The sequence below is a fragment of the Myxocyprinus asiaticus genome, chromosome 45, assembly GCF_019703515.2.
Source record: "Myxocyprinus asiaticus isolate MX2 ecotype Aquarium Trade chromosome 45, UBuf_Myxa_2, whole genome shotgun sequence".
In the NCBI taxonomy this organism is placed as follows: Eukaryota; Metazoa; Chordata; class Actinopteri; order Cypriniformes; family Catostomidae; genus Myxocyprinus; species Myxocyprinus asiaticus.
In genome coordinates this window covers 21,022,772-21,044,984 of record NC_059388.1, presented here as the reverse complement: position 1 = coordinate 21,044,984, position 22,213 = coordinate 21,022,772, and the positions used below count along the sequence as shown (strand labels likewise).

Here is a 22,213-nt window from a genome sequence, read left to right as displayed (position 1 = left end):
AGACAGGTTAAAAGAAGTAGTCAAGAGGTAATTGAATGGGGTGACAACAGGGCTCCCATATCAGTGGTCATCCCTTAATCAAATGCTAACTTGTAATTTAGGAGACTGTTAGCTCACTATATGGGCTTCAAGTTTCAAAAACTAATGTTTGGGAAACCTGTCTGAATTATTATTTTTGCAACTCCTTTTGGCAATGCTGTTGTAGTGTGGTAGAAAATACTAGCTTTCCCTGAGCTATAAAAGAGCAACCTCAGAGTGCTAAATTTTTCCTCTGGGAAGGCAGTTTCAATCAATGTTCAATTTTCTTTTTAAACAACCACACGGGAAAAGAAGACACACCACCTGACAGCTGTGTATGCGAAAACGTACGGCTCTAAACCAAGTTCCCTCAATTGGTCACACTGTGCTCGCAGAAACCAAGGCGCCATTCTAATTTGCGAGAGAACAAGTGAGAGAGCTTAGATGTAAAAGCTGCTCTGTATCTCTGATTCCGCTGCCCTCCTCCTCCTGCCTTTTTGTCTTTCTATCCTGTGGGCTTTGGCCATCCTGCTCTAAAGCTGTGCTGTGATGTTATGGAGCCAGTCCGCACTATGCAGATGCCAATTGGGAGAAAAGATGACAGTTTAGCACACAGACAGTAGAGGGACAAGCCATCCAAACACACTTCAAGGCAGAACCTCCTCTGGGGTTTCACCTCATTTGTGGAGAGTGCATGTGTCTGCGTGTGTTCATCTGCCATTTGCCTTAATGACATTTAAAGCGTATCTAGTTTCAAAGCACTGCGCCATTTGTACTGATTTTCTTGAGCTTGGCATTGTTTCTAATCATTTTGTATTGACAGCCGGACACATTGTGTAACATATCACAACCTGTCTGAATATCTCAGATTTGAATTACTTTAAAACGTTTTGTAAACACAAATGCACAGTCAATAGCAAAAAATTGGCTAAATGGAATGATGCAAAGCCACAATGCATTCAAGACACAAGATTTGCTAGCTAAACAAGATTTTGCATGATCTAAATGCAGATAACAGAATTTACATCTAGGCATGGTGCTTAGTCTCATTCATGTGTGCATGAGCGCATAAGGAAACACCAAAGATGGTGAGAGCTGCGTTTTCTGTTGTACATCATAACTGTAAAGCAACGAATTGAACCTTTTCTCTCTGATTGGACTAGCTGTTCGATAAAACCCTTTGGGTCATGTCGCCATCATATCTATCTAAAATCAGTATATTGAATAACATTTTAAACTCACAAGGGCCAAATTGTATATAATTTCACTACTTTGGTTTGGATGACGCCATGTCGCCAAAACTGGCAATTTATTACCAAATGTTCCAGGTGTTTCTTACATTTTTTCTTTTCTCTAATCGAAATGTTTCAAATAAAACCTGTTTTTCTTGTGAAAATTGTTTTAATTAGTAATCAGTTTATTTAAGTTTTTCAAGTAAGTCCTCAATATCACTTTCTGTCCTATTATAGACTGTTGTACTTTTGTAATATCCCTTTAATTTTCATTCTGATCTCATGAAAATTACTTGACTGTGGCAACATTGTTGCAAAATGGCATTATGCGGTTCCTTACACGTATTGCAGTAGGTCCGAGGTTAAAGCGAGTTAAATGTTCTCCCAAACAGATTGAGTTTTAAATCAACAAAACCGACCTGCCTCTCCTAAACCAAACCGATAGTGTCATAAAAAGGAATTGTGAGATGAAAAATGCAATTGCTGAAGCAACTATATTATTTTGGGGTGCTTCTATGACACTTTTGACTGAAGAATCCTATTTCAGTCCTTTGTGTCACAAGTGCAACGCTCTATCAGTTGATCTACCTTGCAACTTGATCACACTGAAATAAGCATGTAAATGTAGTTGGTTATGTAATGCAGATGTTAAAATGTACCGCCTTACAAGTCATGCACTATAATAAGTGATTAGATGTCATAAGATAGCATTGTGTGAGGAACAGGGCAAAAGGTACATGTTTATGAACCAATAATCTGCCGTATTATTTGATTTGTGTGAAAGTGAATAAAAGTCATTGTTGATGTAGTTCAAGTGTTTATTTCACCAGGAAAATGCAAAGATGCATACGAGACACGTAAAAATCATTTAGTAAAAATGTAGGTATGGTAATGTATTTCTATGAGACCAGGTTGTTAATTCAAGATTTTTTATTTCTTTATTTTTTTTCTATAAAAGGGTCTATCTACCAGACTTTCACAAATATGCTCTGGTAGTCAAGCTCAAATGCACAAATGTTATGGATGGAACTTTTAAGGAAATAACAGAATGGAAATAAAGAGCTAAAGATAACTATTGCTCACTGAAGGATTAAGAGTTACTTTCATGAGGGTGTCAGCTTCGTAATTTTGATATTTTGTTAACCATCTTTGACATTTTTATATTATCAGACCGATTTATGTAATTTGATCAATTAAAATGTAATGTTTTTTGAGGGAGACAAACCAACTAATTCCACAAAACATCATAGTATCCATACCTAATTCTTGCTGATATTTGTGCTGTGTTTTCCCACCAAAAATGATGTCACTTCCTGGAGGATGATGTTTAAAACACAAGCCTATTAATTTTTTGAAAGTTACTGAAGTAAAAAAGTACTGCGTAACAGGAACAACCCTTATGAGCATCCAAACATTTAAAAGATATGATCTATTTTGCAGATATTAGCAATCTCTGTCGCTAGCATTTTCTCACGGCTTAGCCTGATGCTCAGTATGCAAATCCACTGCCGTATGTGTGTGCTCATACGTCAGTCCAGTTGACAGCAGCATGCAAGTGCGTCGTCCCATAATCCCAATGCAAGACAAAGGGGATGCAGCCCCCTCGCCCATCGACACGGCATTGAGCATTGACAAACAGCAATGAGTGGCAGTAAAGATGAGGAGAGGTGACTGACCAGGATATATTTGCCTTAAAGCCCCTAGCGGCAAACAAGTTTGTGGTTGCGACTGCGTCGCAGCACATAGCCTTGCACACGAGGGTGCAAAATAGCTTTTGTGTCTGCATAAACAATGTCAAGTGGCTGCCACATCAAATATCAGCCCCTTTGCCCGTTCTGTCCCCTGCTGTTGGGTTTGTGATGACTGCGTGCAAAAGCACTTGAGAGACAGATGCAATGATTGACAGTTGGCAGAGACTTCTCTGTTGCGCTCAGCATTTTACATAGCTGTGCCATTCTGCTGTCAAGCTCGGCCATAAAGAGGTTTGCTTGATTAAATATAGAGTATGTTTATTCAGTGCTACATGGTGCATTGGACTGAGAGACTCAAAAATCATATTCTGTGTGACAACTGTAAAATGTAATGCTTTAGATGTTGGTTTTAAAAACCCAATGAAATCAAAATTTGAGGTGAGGTTTTTGGTCCATGTTTATTAGATTTAAAGCCACCTATGTGCTAGTGTACTCTTAAAAGTCCAAAATGAACTTTTAGCAGATATATGCTTTTAAAATGTACAGTTGGGTGAAAAAGACCAAAAATAAATAAATAAATAAATAAATAAATAAATGGATGACTCATCTTGCACTACACAGATTTTTGTCCAATCACATGCTTTTAAAATGTACAATTTGGGGAAACGGACCAAAAATATTGATGACTCATGTTGCACTACAAAGATTTTTGTCCAATCACATGCTTTTAAAATTTACAGTTGGGGAAAACGAACCAAAAATATTAATGACATCTTGCACAAGACAGATTTTTGTCCAATCTCATGCTTTTAAAATGTACAGTTTGGGAAAACGGACCAAAAATAATACTGACGACTCATCTTGCATTACACAGATTTTTGTCCAGTCACATGATTAAAAAATGTACAGTTGATGAAAATGGACTGAAAACAATATTGATGACTCATCTTTCACTACACATTTTTGTCCAATCACATGTTTTTAAAATGTACAGTTTGGGAAAATGGACAAACATTTTTGATGACTCATCTTGCACAACACATATTTTTGTCCAATAACATGCTTTTTAAAATGTACAGTTGGTAAAAACAGACTGAAAAAATATTGATGACTCATCTTGCATTACACAGATTTTTGTCCAATCACATGCTTTTAAAATGTACAGTTGGTAAAAACAGACTGAAAAAAATATTGATGACTCATCTTGCACTACACAGATTTTTGTCCAATCACATTTTTTAAATTTGCAGTCTGGGAAAACGGACAAAAAATATTGATGACTCATCTTGCACTACACATATATTTGTCCAATCGCATGTTTTTTTAAATGTACAGTTGGGAAAAATGGACTGAAAAAATATTGATGACTCATCTTGCATTACACAGATGTGTCCAATCACATGCTTTTAAAATTTGCAGTCAGGGAAAATGGACAAAAAATATTGATGACTCATCTTGCACTACACATATTTTTGTCCGATCACGTTTTTAAAATGTACAGTTGGTAAAAATTGACCAAAAAATATTGATGACTCATCTTGCATTACACAGATTTTTGTCCGATCACATGTTTTTAAAATGTACAGTTGGTAAAAATTGACCAAAAAATATTGATGACTCATCTTGCACTACACAGATGTGTCCAATCACATGCTTTTAAAATGTACAGTTGGTGAAAACGGACAAACAATATTGATGACTCATCTTGCACTACACATATTTTTGTCCAGTCACATGCTTTTTAAATGTACAATTGGGAAAAAGGGACTGAAAAAAGTATTTATGATTCATCTTGCACTACACATAATTTTGTCCAATCACATGCTTTTAAAATGTACAGTCTGGGAAAACGGACCGAAAAAAATAGAGATGACTCATCTTGCACTACACAGATTTTGTTCTATCACATGGTTTGAAGAACGAGAATGTCCGTCCCTCTAATACCACCTGCAACCAACTAGCAAAGTAGCAAATTGTGATTCATAGCTGTGACGTAACTAAGAGGCTAGTCCCTTCAGGAATAAATACATTTATCTTTTTTATAAATAAATCATTTTTTAATAGAATTGCAACTAAGCCTGTGGATGTATTAAAACAAGAATGGGGTCTCATTTTTTTCAGTTTTAGTTTAGTTAATTTCACTGACTTGATAAACTTGACCTCATGTGAGGGGTCCCTTAAGTCTTGTAGGGGGTGCCTGGGACCGCTTCAGCCACCCCCAATTTGAACAATTTAAATACATCAACACAATTTAAAAATGCACTTGTCAAGCGATTTAATGGGGTATTTAGAGTAGCCTTGCATGATTTACGAAGCAGTATTCCTAATCCGATTGAAATTCCACCCATGAAAGCAGTCTGAACATAAAAAAACAAAAAACAAGGCACGTCTTTTCTTGAGTTATTCAAAGCATAAGAAATTAAATCAAAAGGTCTGGTGCAAAAGTGCTGAGTTGCATGTCTTCTCGCCTTCTCTACTGTATTGCAGTGCATGTCAGCACACGTGATAGAGGACGAAAAGCTTTCTCACCATGCCTTCATGTGTCATCACACAAATCAACACTTTATTGATGTAATGCACGGGGCTGCGGCACTGTCTAAATGATAGATTGCCATCAGGCTTCCACCATCAGCACTACTGCAGACATGCACAACTCCATAAAACTGCTCAACCTCAACATTTCATTAAAAAAACATCTCTCCTATTCTCTATTTCAATACCTGGTCCCCTGCTGTCGGTTCTAGAATCATCTAATTACATGTGCACTTCCTGCATTGTACTTTCTTTGTAAAGGGTTTGTGCACCTAAAAATGAAATTTCTCTCATCATTTACTCACCCTCATGTTGTTCCAAACTTTTTTTGCTTATATTGAATGCAAAAGGAGATCTTATGTAGAATGTTAGCCTCAGTCACCATTAACTTTCATTGTAGTTTTTCCATGAAATCAAAGTGAATGGTGACTGAAGCTATCAGTGCCTAACATATCCTTTTGTGTTTTGCAGAGAAAGCAAGTCATACAGGTTGATAATGATGAAAGAGTTTTTATTTTTCGGGTGAACTATCACTTTAAGCAATCTAAAGTCTTGAGGTCAGAGAGGACTTTTTACGTCTAGACAGAGTTTTTAGATCTACTTATTCTAGCGTTGACCGCACGCTTTATGACAGTGGAGATATGGATTGAGATCATTTTACGGTACTCCCAGAATGGCTTGTTTGTGGTTGTTCAATTTGACCTTCTGATCTGTAAGATTTGAACCTTTATTTATCAAAGTAAACAGCCAGCATGCATAAAATGTATTTGTCTCTGAAACAAGCAGATCTTTTTATAGATGATACCATCTTTATCTCACAGACTATCAGGAGTAAATGTGCTATAAAGCATGCTGGACCACAAAATTAACTAACCTTACTCCCTGAATATTGATTCCAAAACAATTCATTTCCTCCTCAGGCATTGCATATCTCTGTATACTGCCTAAAAATGGTAGCATTTTTAAAGTTTCACACACAAAAATGATGCAATGAAAGTGAATGGTCACGGAGGCTCACATTCTGCTCTAACATATTTTGTGTTCCAGAGAGAAAAGAAAGTTATACCCGTTCAGAACAATATGAGAGTGAGTAAATGATGACAGAATTTTCATTTTTGGGTGAGCTATCCCTTTAACATGTAGTATGATGGTTGCAACCCAATTGCTGCAATCACTATAGAAGAGGTAGTGAAAATAGTGGAATGTTGCACAGTATTCCTCTGTAATAATCTGTCCATTATAAATGTGTACAGGACATCTTATTTGCTATATCCTCTGGTGTGTTAACTGACATCGCAATGTGCAGGCATGAGCCATCATCCACAAGGACATGTCGGACACTTCCGCTCGGCACGACAATGCTGTTGATGACCAGTCCATCGTGACACATCAGTGCAGTGCTTGACTGAAGTGCCAGCTGTCTGTCATTCAAGAATTCCCACAGTGGCTCTCCGAGTGAGCTCTTATTGACATTGCCATGTCCAGCTGTAACCTCCCTCAACTTATAGCCTCAGTCCATCCCCTATCACTGACACTATCACTTTACACCACCGGATTGGCAGATCCCACAGGACTGACAGCAACTCTAACCACTAAGGAGCAATGCAAGGAGTTGTAATTTACCTGGAGAGAGCTATCCGTTAGCATCCCAATTCATTACTATGGCAGTGCAGTGAAAGTCCAGTCATGCTTTTAAAGGGATAATTCACCCAAAAGGACAATTCTGACATATACTTACCCCCATGTTGTTCCAAACCCCCATAATACATACAGTAAACATAGCCAAGTGCAAACTGCAGAAATAGTTACTATAGTATTCCCAACATAGTCAGAGACTTGTTAGTCATGCTGATTACATGCAATGTTACATCCTCTCACCTTGTAAACAGTCGCACACTTGCTCCTCTTGAGCATACAGCAAACAAGTATGATGTTCTCCCAGTTTCTCCCACTCGTCTTCTGTAATCTAATTTTAGTTTTCAGTTGTTTTCTCCCCAGTGGCACTTGACATGAAATAATGGAATAAAGCTGGGTTATCTTTAAGGGCCATTCCAGACAGTGAGAAAACAAAGTGACAAGAAAAAGTTGTCTCTTCTTAATACAAGGAGAGTAAAGCAACAACAATGCAGCACTGAATCACGCTCGCTCATTTCAATGAAAACGTGAACCAAAAAAACACAACATGCTTGTATAGACTTTTGGAATCAGTTTGACCTATAAACTTCTGGAATATACAAGCACTTTTGGGATAACAGAAATGTATTTCCAATAAATGCAGGAAGGTAAATCCTGCCAAGAAAGATGAGGTCCTAAAACAGAGAAAAACAAAGCCACTAGGGCTGGGCACATTTTTTTGCTTTAAAAATGTAATTAATTACTGAAACTCAATTTCTAAATTGAAATTGCACTTAACTAAATTAAAAAGCAATAAAATTAAGTGGTCAAAAATGTTTATACAACCACCCTTTATTTTCCATCACGCAAGTATCCTTCTACAACAGGTGGAAAATTACTAATGCAAATTAAGATCTAAAGACAATTATAAATTGTCAAATAATGATGATAATACATTTTAGGTTCAATGTGAACTTGTTTAGGTTGTATACACATGTATAGGCTATAAGGTGAACCCTGCAGAGTTGCGTTCACAATGCATGTTAAGCGTAAACTGCTCCATGGAAATAGTGAACTAAACATCGAGCACCTCCTGAGATGGTCTGAGGTCACTTGCAGCATTCTCACAGACGACACTATTCTTGCAAACAATTTTTAGACGACTGAAACAAAAAAGAATGAGAACTCTTTACATGTGTTTCATGAGACATGCTCGCACTGCACGCCTCTGAACGAACAGTGCATCAGAGATCCGCATCAACGGCTTTTCTTTCGTCTGTTCTTCAAAATATAATAAAGTGTGTTTCTTCAAGCACATGTCATTGTGTCTACCAGCATTTCTTGTCATGTGTCATTCTGAGACATCTTGCAGTTAGCCGGCCACAGTGGTGGGTAGATGAGCAAAATGACCCGCCATGTGCATAAAATACCTGCATTTGGGCTACAACAGTATTTAATATATTTGGCTACTTCCCAGCTCCATGTTTTTTTATTGTCAATTCCTGATATTGTGGATTGGGAATCGACAAAATCGTCTGTCAATGAGTGTTGCAATCGGCATCGGGATATTCGTCAGATATCGTCAATATCCAGTTACATTGTCCTATCACTCAGCCCTAAAAGCCACATCCAAAAATAGCTGCTAAAAGCCAAACGTTTTTTGTAAAATAAGCAGAAAAGCAACATATCTATGTCTTAGTATCCTATCATTCTGTGCAACTATTGTAAAAAAAATGTCAAAGAAGAATTCTGTCTATTTCTAATGTTTGTTTGCGATTTAACGTAATGCCAGCTTCCATGAATATTTGCATAGAAAAACCAGGTTAAAATCTATTAAAAGTAATAATGAGGTGCTGAAGAAGAACAACACTTGGCCTAGCAGTTAGTATCGAGACACACTGAGCCTTGGTGCTCATACGGGAATCTCAGGTTCGATTCCCACCTGCATCATGTTCCGATCCAATTCCTCCTCTCCCTGTCTAGTCATTTCCTGTTCCCTCTCACTACTTTCCAGTCAAGTCCTGTCTAAAAATAAAAACATAATATAATTCAAGAGGAGGGATGCAATTAAAAAGAAGCTGCCACAGAAACAATCCTGGCTAATAACCAGCCAACTAGTTTTCTCACTTTCGCTTGACGATTCTGTAAACTAATCAATACCGCCACCATCCAATATGAGTCAAGTCTCACCATCCTCATTCTAAAAAAAAAAAAAAAAAATGGAAAGTGTTAAACCAGTGGAAATAAAGTTAATGCACATTATTCCACAAGCAATATGAATACCGCACTCCACAGTATAATTTCATTTGTTCCCAAGCAGTCAAATTTGCATTTGCTCCCTGTAACACATCTCATTTCCAGACAAAGACCTTCCTCTAACAATGATGCAACTCTCCAAAGCACCATCTTGAAAAGGTCAGAGATGAAAAGAGTCATGTGTTTCGCTCTCTGATTCTATTGCCTGTAAACAATGTTGCCATATGACTCGAGACATGTTTGACATCATCTGATAAGGATACTGGCAAGGGCTCTCGCTGTCTGGCTTGGCTAAGACAACACACAACCTCCTAACATATGCGATGCCATGGGACAACTTTGTGAAGGGGAGCAGATTTTGCCAAGCAGGTTTGTTGATTTGGCTCTTCAGTATGGTAGCCGGAGAGGGCCTATCAGGAGTGCTGCTCTGTCAGGATCTTCAAGGCTATTGGTTAGTAATCTCGTTTAGCCAGATCTTTTGAGGCCAAATTACAGTAGTGAAAATACATGTTTCCCAGACTTAACTAAGAAAACAAAGCAAGATACAAAGATACAAGTACAAAGTTTTGGATATCTAGTTTACTTGCTACTCCGTGCCTCATACAAAACTCTGAATATCTGTAAAAGATTTGAATTCACTAATCTAAAATTTTTTGGCAAATCCAGTGAATATTTTATCCTCAAAAGTGTTGACATGCAAACTCTTAAACTGATTAGGCTTTATAAGCTGACAATGTGTTTGGTAATGTAAATGCCTTAAACTTTTTATGAACTTTCCCTGATAAAAGAAAGCTGTTTATGGATAAACCGATCGAAATTGGTTCGATTTTTGCCCATTACCCTGAATTTGTATTGCAGGTAAACACCTTTACTTTATCCAACATGCAAAAGTGTTGTGCGTATGACTGTTTATGTTTTGACATCAAAAGCAGAGATTAATTTGATGATTTCAACTCTCATGTAAATGCAGTTTCTAGCGCTGTTGGATTTTTTTGAATAAACGTATTTTTGGTTGTTATTGGTGTATTGGTGTGCATGTAAACACACTCAGTTTTTGCCAAGCAGGTGCAACCATTGGTCAGTTTAGGGTTAGGTTAGGGTTATCAGGCCTGTCAGGTCTCAACACATGGTCATTTCCCCCTTGACCAGTTATCCATACGGTGGGCCTTAATTTACCATTATCTGCAACTGAATTAACTCTGTTATCATACAGTATGTTTATGTGAAAGACACAAAATTAAAAATCTAAAAATAAAATCTAGATAAAATAGTCAATTGCACTAATCAACTAGTGAGTTATTAGATGACTAGTCCTCTAGTCAACCATCTTTTCCCATTCTCAGTTCATGAACATACTGTACCAGAGCTGTGTAATCCCAATTTGATTACAACACAATATCATTTCCAATTTAAGTATGATGTTATCCACCATGACGATTTCATCATCAATCATGTTTCACATTAGCCTAAGATGGCACACCGACTATGCATTAGATAATGGAAGAGACTAAAAATACTTTTATTACAGGGATTAAAAACCTTAAGAAGAGAAAGTAATGTGATTTATCACAGGATATATACAGACAGCGATGTAGGCCTGATGTGGATGTCGAAATGGATTTACAATTATACATGAGTTCTGTGATCATTTTGGGAATAGTCTACAAATTTGAACAAGAAACTCTGCTGCTAACAGAGCTCAAACTGGGAAGGGAAAGATAAAAAATCCCAGGCAGAATATTTGACAATGGGCTGAAAAAGGACTTTCCAAATCTCAGTCGATTTTGATTTCTTATTGATTTAATTTATGCTCTAAATATGGCTATTTACTATTTACTTTCATAATACATTAGTATATTGCATTACAGAAGTAAAAAGGGTTACTAATTCCATTTAATGTTGACTTTAAAAAGGTTTTTTGTTCATTTGGTATGGTGTTGTCCAAAAGAATCTTGAGCATGTCATTATATTTCTCACCTCTAAAAACTGCAGTTTATCATATGGATCAGCACTAGCTCTGAGACTGTACTACAGTTGATTTCATTTTGAGGATGCTGTCAGGTCTAGCCCTGAGGGAGCAGCCCATCTTTTTGGACATTCATAGAATATTCTAGAAATCTGCATGGATGCTGAGAAACCACAAGCTTTAGTACAGTCTAGTCTTGAATGGACTCACCACCCATGAAAAGATACATCTATTCTCCTCTCTCTCTCTGCCAGTTTGATTTTTTTCCCCCTCGTTATATTAATCAAAGATCCTTCGGCACAAATTATTTTACACCCTCTGCCTCAGAAATTTTCAAGTCTTCTTTTTTTATTCAGCACTCAGAGGAACAAGTGAAACAAAAAACTGGCAGATCCTGACACATCTGGAAGCCCAGCAGGATAAGAAACACGGATATACAAGAAATTACAAGACTGTAAAAACAATGGAGAGACCAACTACAGTGACTTCTTGTCTGTCTATTATTTTACATTCTTGTAGCCTCTTCCTCCTCCTATATCTAAAAAACGCTGTTATCATATATTTCGAAAGATTCTGACAGTTTGGTTCAGTATCAGACTGCAAATTTCTTCAGAACCTTTCAGAAACCTTTCCACAACCTCTGCACAACTCATGCTTGATAGATTCTAGAAAAAGCCCAAGGGAGAGCAACAGTATTCTCTGCGAAACAGCTTTTAAATGTAACATGTACATGTAACAAATGGCTTTCCATAATTTGCACCTAGTTGAGAATGAAGATACCAGGGTTTTCTCTTTCGCATTTGTCAAGATGGATGAAGCAAGGCAAAATTAATGGCAGTAAGGCTAAATTTGATGTGCATGATGCCTGCTATGGATGTAATTCCTGTATAAACAATAGCAGTTTACATGCTGATACTTGACTACCTATTGTTTCAGAATGCATGCAGTTGCCTACGCACTAGATGATGCTACTCAGTTTCTACAGTAACAGAGGCTGTATTATTATGTGACAAACACTACATGGGTCTCAGCACAAGAAACTAAAATAAAACCTTCCTCTAGTAATTTCTCCCTGAAATGTGTGGTAAAGTGTTTGTAGCCTGACTCAATCTTTCAGTAACACTCTCGTATGCCAGTGGTCAGAAGTAGTGCCTTTTCTTTTTTGTTGTCCAATCACAATATGTTTAATTTGGACAGTAGATGACTTTATCATCTTCTCTTTTGGAAATAACTGCTCATTATTTATTATTACTCTTTTCCACATTTTAAAATAATAGTAAGCCATCAAATCTACGAAATAACACAAAAGGAAGTATGGGAATTATGTATCAAAACTATCAACACCATGCTTTGCCTACATCTTTAAGAGGTGCAACCTGGAATGGTTTTTAAAAGGTATTAATGGATTTCCTATTTATGCTGGGCACTTGTGGGCTACTATTCCTTCACAGTTAAGTTCCAATCCATTACAAACAAACATTGATCAATATATAAATGAACCAAACCTTATGATAAAAATGTAATTTGTTTCTCATGATCTAAAACTTTATGGTCTAAAAGTTTGTTAAATAGAATGATCGAACAACAGAGTGCTCAAACGAACAAACGATCACACAAACAAATGAACAATTGGCCAAACAATGAACACTCGAATGAATGAATGAATGAACGCTTGAATGAACAATTGTTTGAATGAACAAACTATTGCTTGAATGAACCAGATCATGAATGATCTCACTCGATGAACGGTCATTAGAACAAACCAATAAAAGATCGTTTGAACAAACCAAGGAACGATCACTCGAACAAACCATTAAACAATCACTCAAATGAGCACTTGAATGCTTGCTCAAATGATTGATCAATCGAACAAATGATCGCTCAAACGCACCAACAAATGATTACTCAAATGGTTGTTCAAACAGTTGCTCGAACGAATGAACGAACAAGCAAACAAATGATCAGAAAAATAAATGAATGTTTGAACGAATGCTCGTACGTCTGCTCGAACAAACGATTGCTCGAATAAACAAACAGTGAACAGTCAAGTCTCAAAATCTTTGCCTGGTAATACTTAATTTTGCCTAGTATGTTTCAAAGCTCTTTTGTTGTTTTATTGCAGTAATATTGCAGTTAAAGATATCTGCATAGTCATAAACACATTCTCTCACAGGACTATAAGGTAAAACAGTTCCATCAACCCTTTTAGGTGAGAGTTATATAACCTTTAGCACAAGATTTTAGATAGTAGTGGACTATAAAACACTCATGCAACATTTTACAAAACAAGGATGGCACTACAGACAGCTGTCTTATGAAATTTGACACTTTCTATTTAAGTACCAAACAGGTAAATCTATTGAATGTCTCCTACAGCAATGTGACAGGAATGAGGGATTGCAGTTTCATAAAGATCTGACATAATAGTTTTCACATTGATTTGAATGAATGAATGTTACATTTATATAGCACTTTTTCTGATACTACACTCAAAGCGCTTTACACAGCGAACAAGGGACTCTCCTCAACCACCACCGGTGTGCAGCATCCACCTGGATGATGCGATGGCAGCCATAGTGCACCAGTACGCTCACCACACACCAGCAATTTGTGGAGAGGAGAGAGTAGAGTTATAGAGCCAATTAATGGATGGGGATTATTAGGAGGCCATGATTGAGAAGGGCCAATGGGGGAAATTTGGCCAGGACACCGGGGTTACACCCCTACACTTTTCAAGAAGTGTCCTGGGATTTTTAATGACCACAGAAGGTCAGGATCTCAGTTTAACATCTCATCTGGAGGACGGTGCCTTTTTATAGTATAGTGTCCCCGTCACTATACAGGGGCATGAGGACCCAGGCAGAATGCAGGGTAAGCACCCCGTACTGGCCTCCCTAATACCTCTTCCATCAGCAACCTTAGTTTTCCCCAGGAGTTCTCACATACAGGTACTGGCCAGGCTCAACCCTGCTTACCTTCAGTGGGCAACCGGTCTTGTGCTACAGGGTGATATGGCTGCTTTTTATATTTGATTTGATATTACCGTAAACAAAAAGGAAATTAAATTAAAATTAAACATCATTCCTATTCAAAGTAATAAAAGCTTCTTAAAACATTCTCATGCAGTGTCTGACTAGGAGGTGTACTCTGTGACCTGTTTACAGTTGGCTGGTGTAAGGTACTGTACCCTGCGTTTTGGGCCAGCCACTTCTCCTTACTGTGAGAATTCAACTGTGAGATTAAAAAAGAGTAAACAAACCCAAATGCTGTGACCTACCCTCTAGCTAACACAGAGTCAGCCCTGCCACACACAGGTTGTGGCCACATACTCACATATAGGGACAAGTGTGTGGAATCAGTACTATTGCATGATTTATAAACTTTATATTTACAGAGCTATATTAGTTTTTGACTCAGTTTTCAATGCTAGAAGATATTTGAAGTCTCACCCAGGAAAGGTTTTACATGAAAAATTCATTTGGGGTTCACTGAAGCACTCAAAGTCTTTTCACACTGCGTTTAACCCTGGGTTAATGTCATTTTTAGCACCAGATTAATGCAAATTTTAAATCTTGAAAACCTGAATACTCTTAATTAATTACTAACCTAGGGTAAAGTATAAAAAGTGTGAAACATGGAACAGGATAACCCAGGATTATGTTAACCCAGTGTTTAGAAACAGAATGACCCTGGATTGACAATTTTCAAGTGTGAAAAGCCCAAAACATTTATTCAAACTTCTTCATTGTGCCAACCTAGTCCACTCTGTGCCCTTATCAGCTCTGAGTCACAAAGTTTGACTTATCTTATTTCTTGACGCCCACAGATCTGCGGAGGATGACGGCAGGCTTCATGGGAATGGCAGTGGCCATCATTCTGTTCGGTTGGATTATTGGGATGCTAGGCTGTTGCTGGGATCGTGGCCTCATGCAGTATGTGGCAGGACTGCTCTTCCTTATGGGCGGTGAGTCGATTCAAACAGGCATGGACAGTAAAGGCTGTTTAAAAAGGGAATGCAATCAACATAGTGCAAAGTATGTACAAGTATGAGCAATAATGAGATGCTGGGTCCCTCACGGCATAACTAGCATAAAATTGTAAAATGTATTTAAAAAATGAAGTTGTTTAAACTAAAGGAATGGTTCACCAAAAAAATTCTCATTTTCATCATTTACTCACCCTCATGTTGTTTCAAACCTGTATGACTTTGGTTCTTCTGCAAAATACAGAAGAAGATATTTAAAAAAAAAAATTTGCAATGCTGATTTCCATTCAAAGTCAGTCGATAGTGAATTTAAAGCATAAAAAGCACCCAAAAGTGTCAAAAAAGTGGCTTGTGCATCATATTCCATGTCTTCAGAAGACATACGACAGGTTTAAATTTATTATAGCTCTCTTGCATTCATGGGTGCATGAGAGAACTTAATTCAAAATGGCTCATGCTGAAACATAGTGAAAGCAAAAACATTGCAAGTTCTCGCATGAGCCATGAACACAGAAGGCTACCATTGCACGGGCAAGCACCATCTGCATTTTCCAGAAAATTTAAAACACAAGTTATGACTAAAATGTGGATTAGATAAAATCTATGTATAATGAAAGAGAGCAAATTTTCCACTAAGAAGCAAAGGGTTAAAACAAGTTTGTCGGAAGGTTTGCCAATGTGCAAATTGTCTCCAAATTATTTTCTTCTGATATCCTGGGGATATATTTCCAAATGCAATAAAGACAGACAAAATGTTATTATATTATAATCAAGATATAATTCATAAAACTGCACATTATGCTCTCATATATGGCTTACATATTGCAAGCAATGCTATCTTGCCAGAAAGCATACAGCCCTCTTCTGAAATGCTCTCAGGGTACTTAAGCCAGTGTACGAACACCCACACTCAGGCCTCACATACTGTATGCTGAGCACAGCGCAATCATCAATAATTTCTATGCAAATCACTTTACAGCGACCAATATTGTTGACAAAAGCTCTAGTCATGTCGCTTCTCGCTCTTTTGAAATGCACCAACAAGCTCATCACCTCACTATGCAGATGCTCGAATCAATCAACAGTCTGTGACCTTATTATTGCTCATTTTAGATATTCTGTTATGCCCGTCGAGTGAAGGAAGTGACTGACTTGTTTTGCATCACTCTCTCCGCTCCCATAAGTGTGGTGCCGGCACCACAGAGCGTGAAGCAGAGACGCAATTAAGATGTGTGCAGGATTAATGCGATGCCCTGTGCATGAATAATGAGATGGCAATTAAAAAGCCAATTAAGATGCTAAATTATAAAGGCAGAAAGCACTGAGGGTCAGATTATGGCAGGCTGATTCTGCTCTGAATGTTCCCTGGGTCAAAAAGTGTAGTAAATGAGTTCCCTAGGACAGAGCACTTTACCGACTAGCATGATATGACAGTGTTATCTACAGCAGTGGCTCGCAACTGGTTTTGCTTCAGGACCCAGATTTTACCTTGGACACTACGTGGTGAACCAAAACTGTACCAAACTTGTTTTCCATACAAAGTCAAAATGTCCTTAAAGGAATGTTTTGGGTTCAATACAAGTTAAGCTCAATCGAAAGCATTTGTGGTATAATGTTGATTGTCACAAAAAATGTATTTCGACTGGTTCCTCTTTTTCTTTTAAAAAAAGCAAAAATCGAGGTTATAGTGAGCCACTTACAATGGAAGTGAATGGGGGCTAATTGTTTAGCGTTAAAATACAAGATTTTTCAAAAATATAGCCACAAGACATAAAGGATATGCGAGTATACATGATTTTAATGTGATAAAATCACTTAAAAACCTTTTCTGTTTAAAGTTATAGCCAGTTTTACAACTTCATTACCATGACAACGTAATGTTAACAAACCCTAAAATGACTGTAAAAATTATGATTTAAATGACTTTAATGCTCAAATATTACACAAGTTTTAACAGAAGAATTAATGCAAATGCTTTTATAAATTATAAGCTTCACATTTATGTGTTTAAACCCTCCAAAAATTGGCCACGTTTACTTTCATTGTCCCCATTCTCTTGCATTGTAAGTGCCACACTGTAACCAATTTTTTGCTTTTTTTTTTTTTAAAGAAAAGGAGGAACGAGTCTAAATTAATTTTTGTGGTAATCAACATTGTGCCACAAATGCTGTCGATTTAGCTTACTGAACCTGAAACGTTCCTTTAAGATCAAACAATGAAATGTATTAATGTTACCCTTAACGTCATAGGCTCGATAACACTGTTATATACTGTATATACACTATATTAGGGCTGTCGATTTATCGTGTTAATTCAGTGCGATTAATAACATAATAAATAATGTGTTAAATAATAATGCAATTAATCATGTCCCCGGACTGTAATAAGGAATATTATCAGAGCTATTCGAACTTGAAGTACCACCTGTTTTCAGCAGGGGACAGTAAGCAAAACTCCACTTGTTTAGGCAACCCCACCTGTACAGACAGCAAACCACACTCAGGCTTGCCTAACAACAGCAACAGCAAAAGATGAGGACGGATGTGCTCTTGCATTCAAACACAGCGGTATGGAGCACAATTTCGAATGCAGGGATCTTGAGACGTGTTTTTTTTTTTTAAGTTTCAAACTACATTTAACTTGACACAGCAACCTAAAAATGCTGCAAAAATAATGCGACGCAACCAAAGTGAGATGCTCTAAAAGCGTCTGTCTGATGCATGTGTACATTGGCGCATCCCAAGAAGAGCCCTTATAATAAATCTGTCTCAGACAGCTTGACGAATTGCTGTGGACTGTATGTAATGATATGGCTTATGTTCAATAATATGGAAATAAACAAATTGCCTTCTAAAGCCGTTTTTTGTCTGCAACAATAGTGTAATGCATATTAATTATCTGAACTGTTATATTTATAATATATATATAATTTAAATAATTATTTATAACTATTTAATCATTATATACTGAATTATTGTTATTTTAGGGCCTTTCTCAACAAATATTTAAATATGTTATTCATTTGATTAATTTTTAATACATTTTTAATCGATTGACAGCCCTTATATATATATATATATATATATATATATATATATATATATATATATATATATATATATATATATAATTATTATATGTATTCATAATACAGCAATTATATATTTATATTATTAATTATTAATTACTACTTACTATTATAAAATTATTACATTTAATATAATTAGCGTTTTACATAATATCATTTATATCAAAATCAAATCAAAATCAAATCAAATCACTTTATTGTCACACAGCCATATACACAAGTGCAATGGTGTGTGAAATTCTTGGGTGCAGTTCCGATCAACATAGCAGTCGTGACAGTGATGAGACATATACCAATTTACAATAACATCAAATTAACACAGCACAATTTAAACATCTGTTATACACATAATTACACTCAACAGTATACAAATAATAACATACACTGTACAGTATTCAATACGCACAATATAGATACACATTATTCAATAAAAATAAAAAATAGAAATATATAAAAAAAGTATATATATATATATATATATATATAGAATGTACAGTATTGTACTGTATTGACATTCAGGCTGTCGGCTGATAGTCAGTTATATTATATATGATATTTTATATATAATATATATAATATTATATATTATATATAATATAATTTATACATTTACTAACATTACAGGCTTCAAAGAAAAATTTATAATTTTGATTTCTTGAGCTTCTGCATAAGCTCAATAACATACATAATATCTAATATATATTATTGTGTGGTCAGCACAAACCATGTTTATCTCCGCTTCAAGTATTTAATGTGGTCTGGGTTCTATTTTCTCGCTGAAAATCACACAAACTGTCCATGTTACATCTACCTACTGTAATTAGGCTAGCTTCTACCAAGTGACAGATTTGCACCAAAATACCAAAACTGGCAACAATAAAAGTAATGGGAAGCGTTTTCTTCTGATTAAAAGTTAATTATCCTATTTATTTTGCTATCCAAACTATACACAATTACATGATTAGTTTAATTGTATTATTTAGGTCTCATCTAAAAAATTATCATCAATAGTATTTAATAACACATCTATAATACATTTATAACATGTAATACTGCCTATTCTGTATTAATTCATGATTGTCTCTCTCTCTCTTTTCAGGCACATTTTGCATCATTTCCCTTTGCACCTGTGTAGCAGGCATCAACTTTGAGCTGTCCCGTTATCCTCGTTACATATACGGTCTCCCAGATGACATCAGCCACGGTTATGGCTGGTCCATGTTCTGTGCTTGGGGCGGTTTGGGCCTGTCCCTCATTGCTGGCTTCTTCTGTACACTGGCTCCCTCCATACAGCCAATTCCCCGCTCTACGTGCCCCAAGTCCCGTCAAGAAAATGGCACTGTGTGTTAATCCCTGATCCCTACATGCAGCTGGACAGTAGGGGAAAAAATACATCCAAAAAATAGACCATAACTGATGATAAAAATTATGAATTCATATAAAATCATTCTAATCTCACCAACCAGGCCACAAATGCCATTTTAACCATGTGTGTGAGTGTCCCAATTGTTCAAAAGAAAACAGACAAAAAAGATGAAAAAATAGGCATACATGGTTAATTGTAAAGATTGTGTTGGTGAGCCTTTCTGTTGTTGAGATATGGCACAAGAAAATGGTACGTTGTTATGAGCACAAGAACAAAGATGACATGAAATTAAGAAAATACTTGCACATTGTTCAACAACATAGAGACAACATTGCTCATTCTGATGCCATTTGACACATGGATGGATATGGACATATAGACCAATACCTAGAAACTGCCAAATGTCCTCTCTCTGGAGTCTATGGTAATAGTGTCTGGAAAGCACCACATGCAGCTATATAACCAGTGTATGGAGGTCTCGTGCCAATGTTTTAAGCCCAGGAGCTCTGAAAGTTCTGAACCGCAAGGACCATAGTGTTCATTCACATGAGAGGACAACTACTTAGAGGCATAGATTTGGATCTGTTGTGTTTGAATTGTTCAGTTGGGCCCTGGAGACTATTAAAATGCCTCTTGGGATCTGGCTGAAGTATCTGCTCAAGCGTCAATGAGCATCTCTGGAAGATTTTAGGAATGGGACATGCCTGCTCATGACATTATATTGTTATTTCTGTACAGCAAATTGTAATGAAAAAAAAAAAACAACAACAATACTTATATTCCAGAAGATAAAAAAAAAAAAAAAAAAAAAAAAATCCAAACCGAGGGGATACATTTTTAAGCATTTACTTGTTTTTCCATTCTTCATTTAGTCCAAATGGTGTCAGAGAACATTTCTTACATGCTTTCCATTTTATTATGTGCTTTGGTTTTCTTGTAATTACATTTATCATTACAGTGAATGAGTGATTAGGGAGCGTGCAAATTCTTTACCCATTATTCTCACTGAAAAACATGTGTGAGTGTTTTGCAGTCTTCATAGAGAGAGAGAGAGAGAGAGAGAGAGAGAGAGAAAACGGACAAACAAGTCTTCTAATGTAAAAATCATACAAAGCATAAAATGAAAACCCTGCCCTGAGGGAAATCAAATAAGCTCTTTGTTGAATTGAGAGTTTCTGGCAAGGAAAGATGCCATATCCTGTTTTAGACAGCTGAACACTTAGTCCCTGTAGACACAACTGACGTAGTATACACAGAGACAACTCAACATCGCACTGTTACTGCCTTAAGCTTGCCTGGAAGGAGGCATTTATTCCATTTGATGGGAACGCATGCTGACTTTCTTTTGAAAGCATCAATGTACTGACAAAAGAAATCCTCATTTGAATCCAGCTTACTGCTCTGTTTAATCGTGTGTCTCGTTTGACTCAAAGGGAACTCCCAAAACAGGATGTGGTATGTAAGTGCCTCCTGATTACATGAGACAGCAGCGATGTGGTATCATGACCTCAAAATGGAGGATGAGCCCTAACACTGAGTGAAGCACAAGCTTAAAGGGATATTTTATCCAAAAGTGAAAATTCTGTCATCATTTACTTGGCCTCATTTTGTTCCAAACCTGTATCAGGCTATTTCTTCTAAGGAACACAAAAGGAGAAATTGTGAAGAATGTTCACATTGATTTCTTCCATATAATGAAACTGGATGGGGTCTAGAGACTTTCAAGCTTAAAAAAGGACATGAAAAGCACCATAAAAGTAGTCCATACAACATGTACTGTATTCCAAGTGTTCTGAAGACATTTGATAGCTTTGTGTGAGGAAAAGACTGAAATGTAAGTTTTTATTTATTGCAAATATTGTGTGACAGCAGTGGTCACCACAAGAGCAGCTTGGGTATTTCACTATAAAAATGAAAATAAAACCCTTATGATTTCCAATGAAGAAAGTAATATGGGTTTCGAAAGATTAGTAAATGACAACAGAATTTTCATTTTTGGGTCAACTATTCCTTTAATACAATCTCTAAGCCAATATGCGATTGGTTCCCTTTAGATCAGGGCTCAAGCTTTGATGCTCACAGTGATCTGATGGCATTATTATTTATCTCATGCTCCCCTGATCACTGTAGCATTAATTTCATAATCACAAAGCCTATTTTTAATATCTATTTCACATGCAATAAAAACAAACATCCACTTGAGCAGCCATATTGCAATGTGACATGCATCAAGGGTCGCTGGCAAATCAGTTATAACACTCAATTCAACCATGCCAGGATATTTTAAATTGCCGGAAGACCATGTTTACAGATTTCCAGAAGGGATAACTTTATCAGTTATCAGACAAAGGATGTCCAAAGGCACTTTGTCATATTATTGAACATTGTCCTCTGGGATGTTTGAGAGCAGGTGGCCATTGCCTCATACAGCACTTGGTCTAGTATGCAGTTAATCCATGTTTCCT

At 36.7% G+C, this 22,213-nt stretch overlaps 1 protein-coding gene across 1 annotated transcript in view; it reads left to right on the top strand.

The window, feature by feature from the left end:
• Positions 1-20,710, top strand: part of LOC127434982 (transmembrane protein 178B) — a 106,572-nt gene extending 85,862 nt beyond the window's left edge. Inside the window, exons 4-5 of the mRNA XM_051688061.1 lie at positions 15,136-15,273; positions 19,482-20,710. Of these exons, the coding sequence (XP_051544021.1) occupies positions 15,136-15,273; positions 19,482-19,732 (389 nt within the window). The 3' untranslated portion in view covers positions 19,733-20,710. The remainder of the gene's footprint in view (positions 1-15,135; positions 15,274-19,481) is intronic.
• Positions 20,711-22,213: the final 1,503 nt, after the last annotated feature.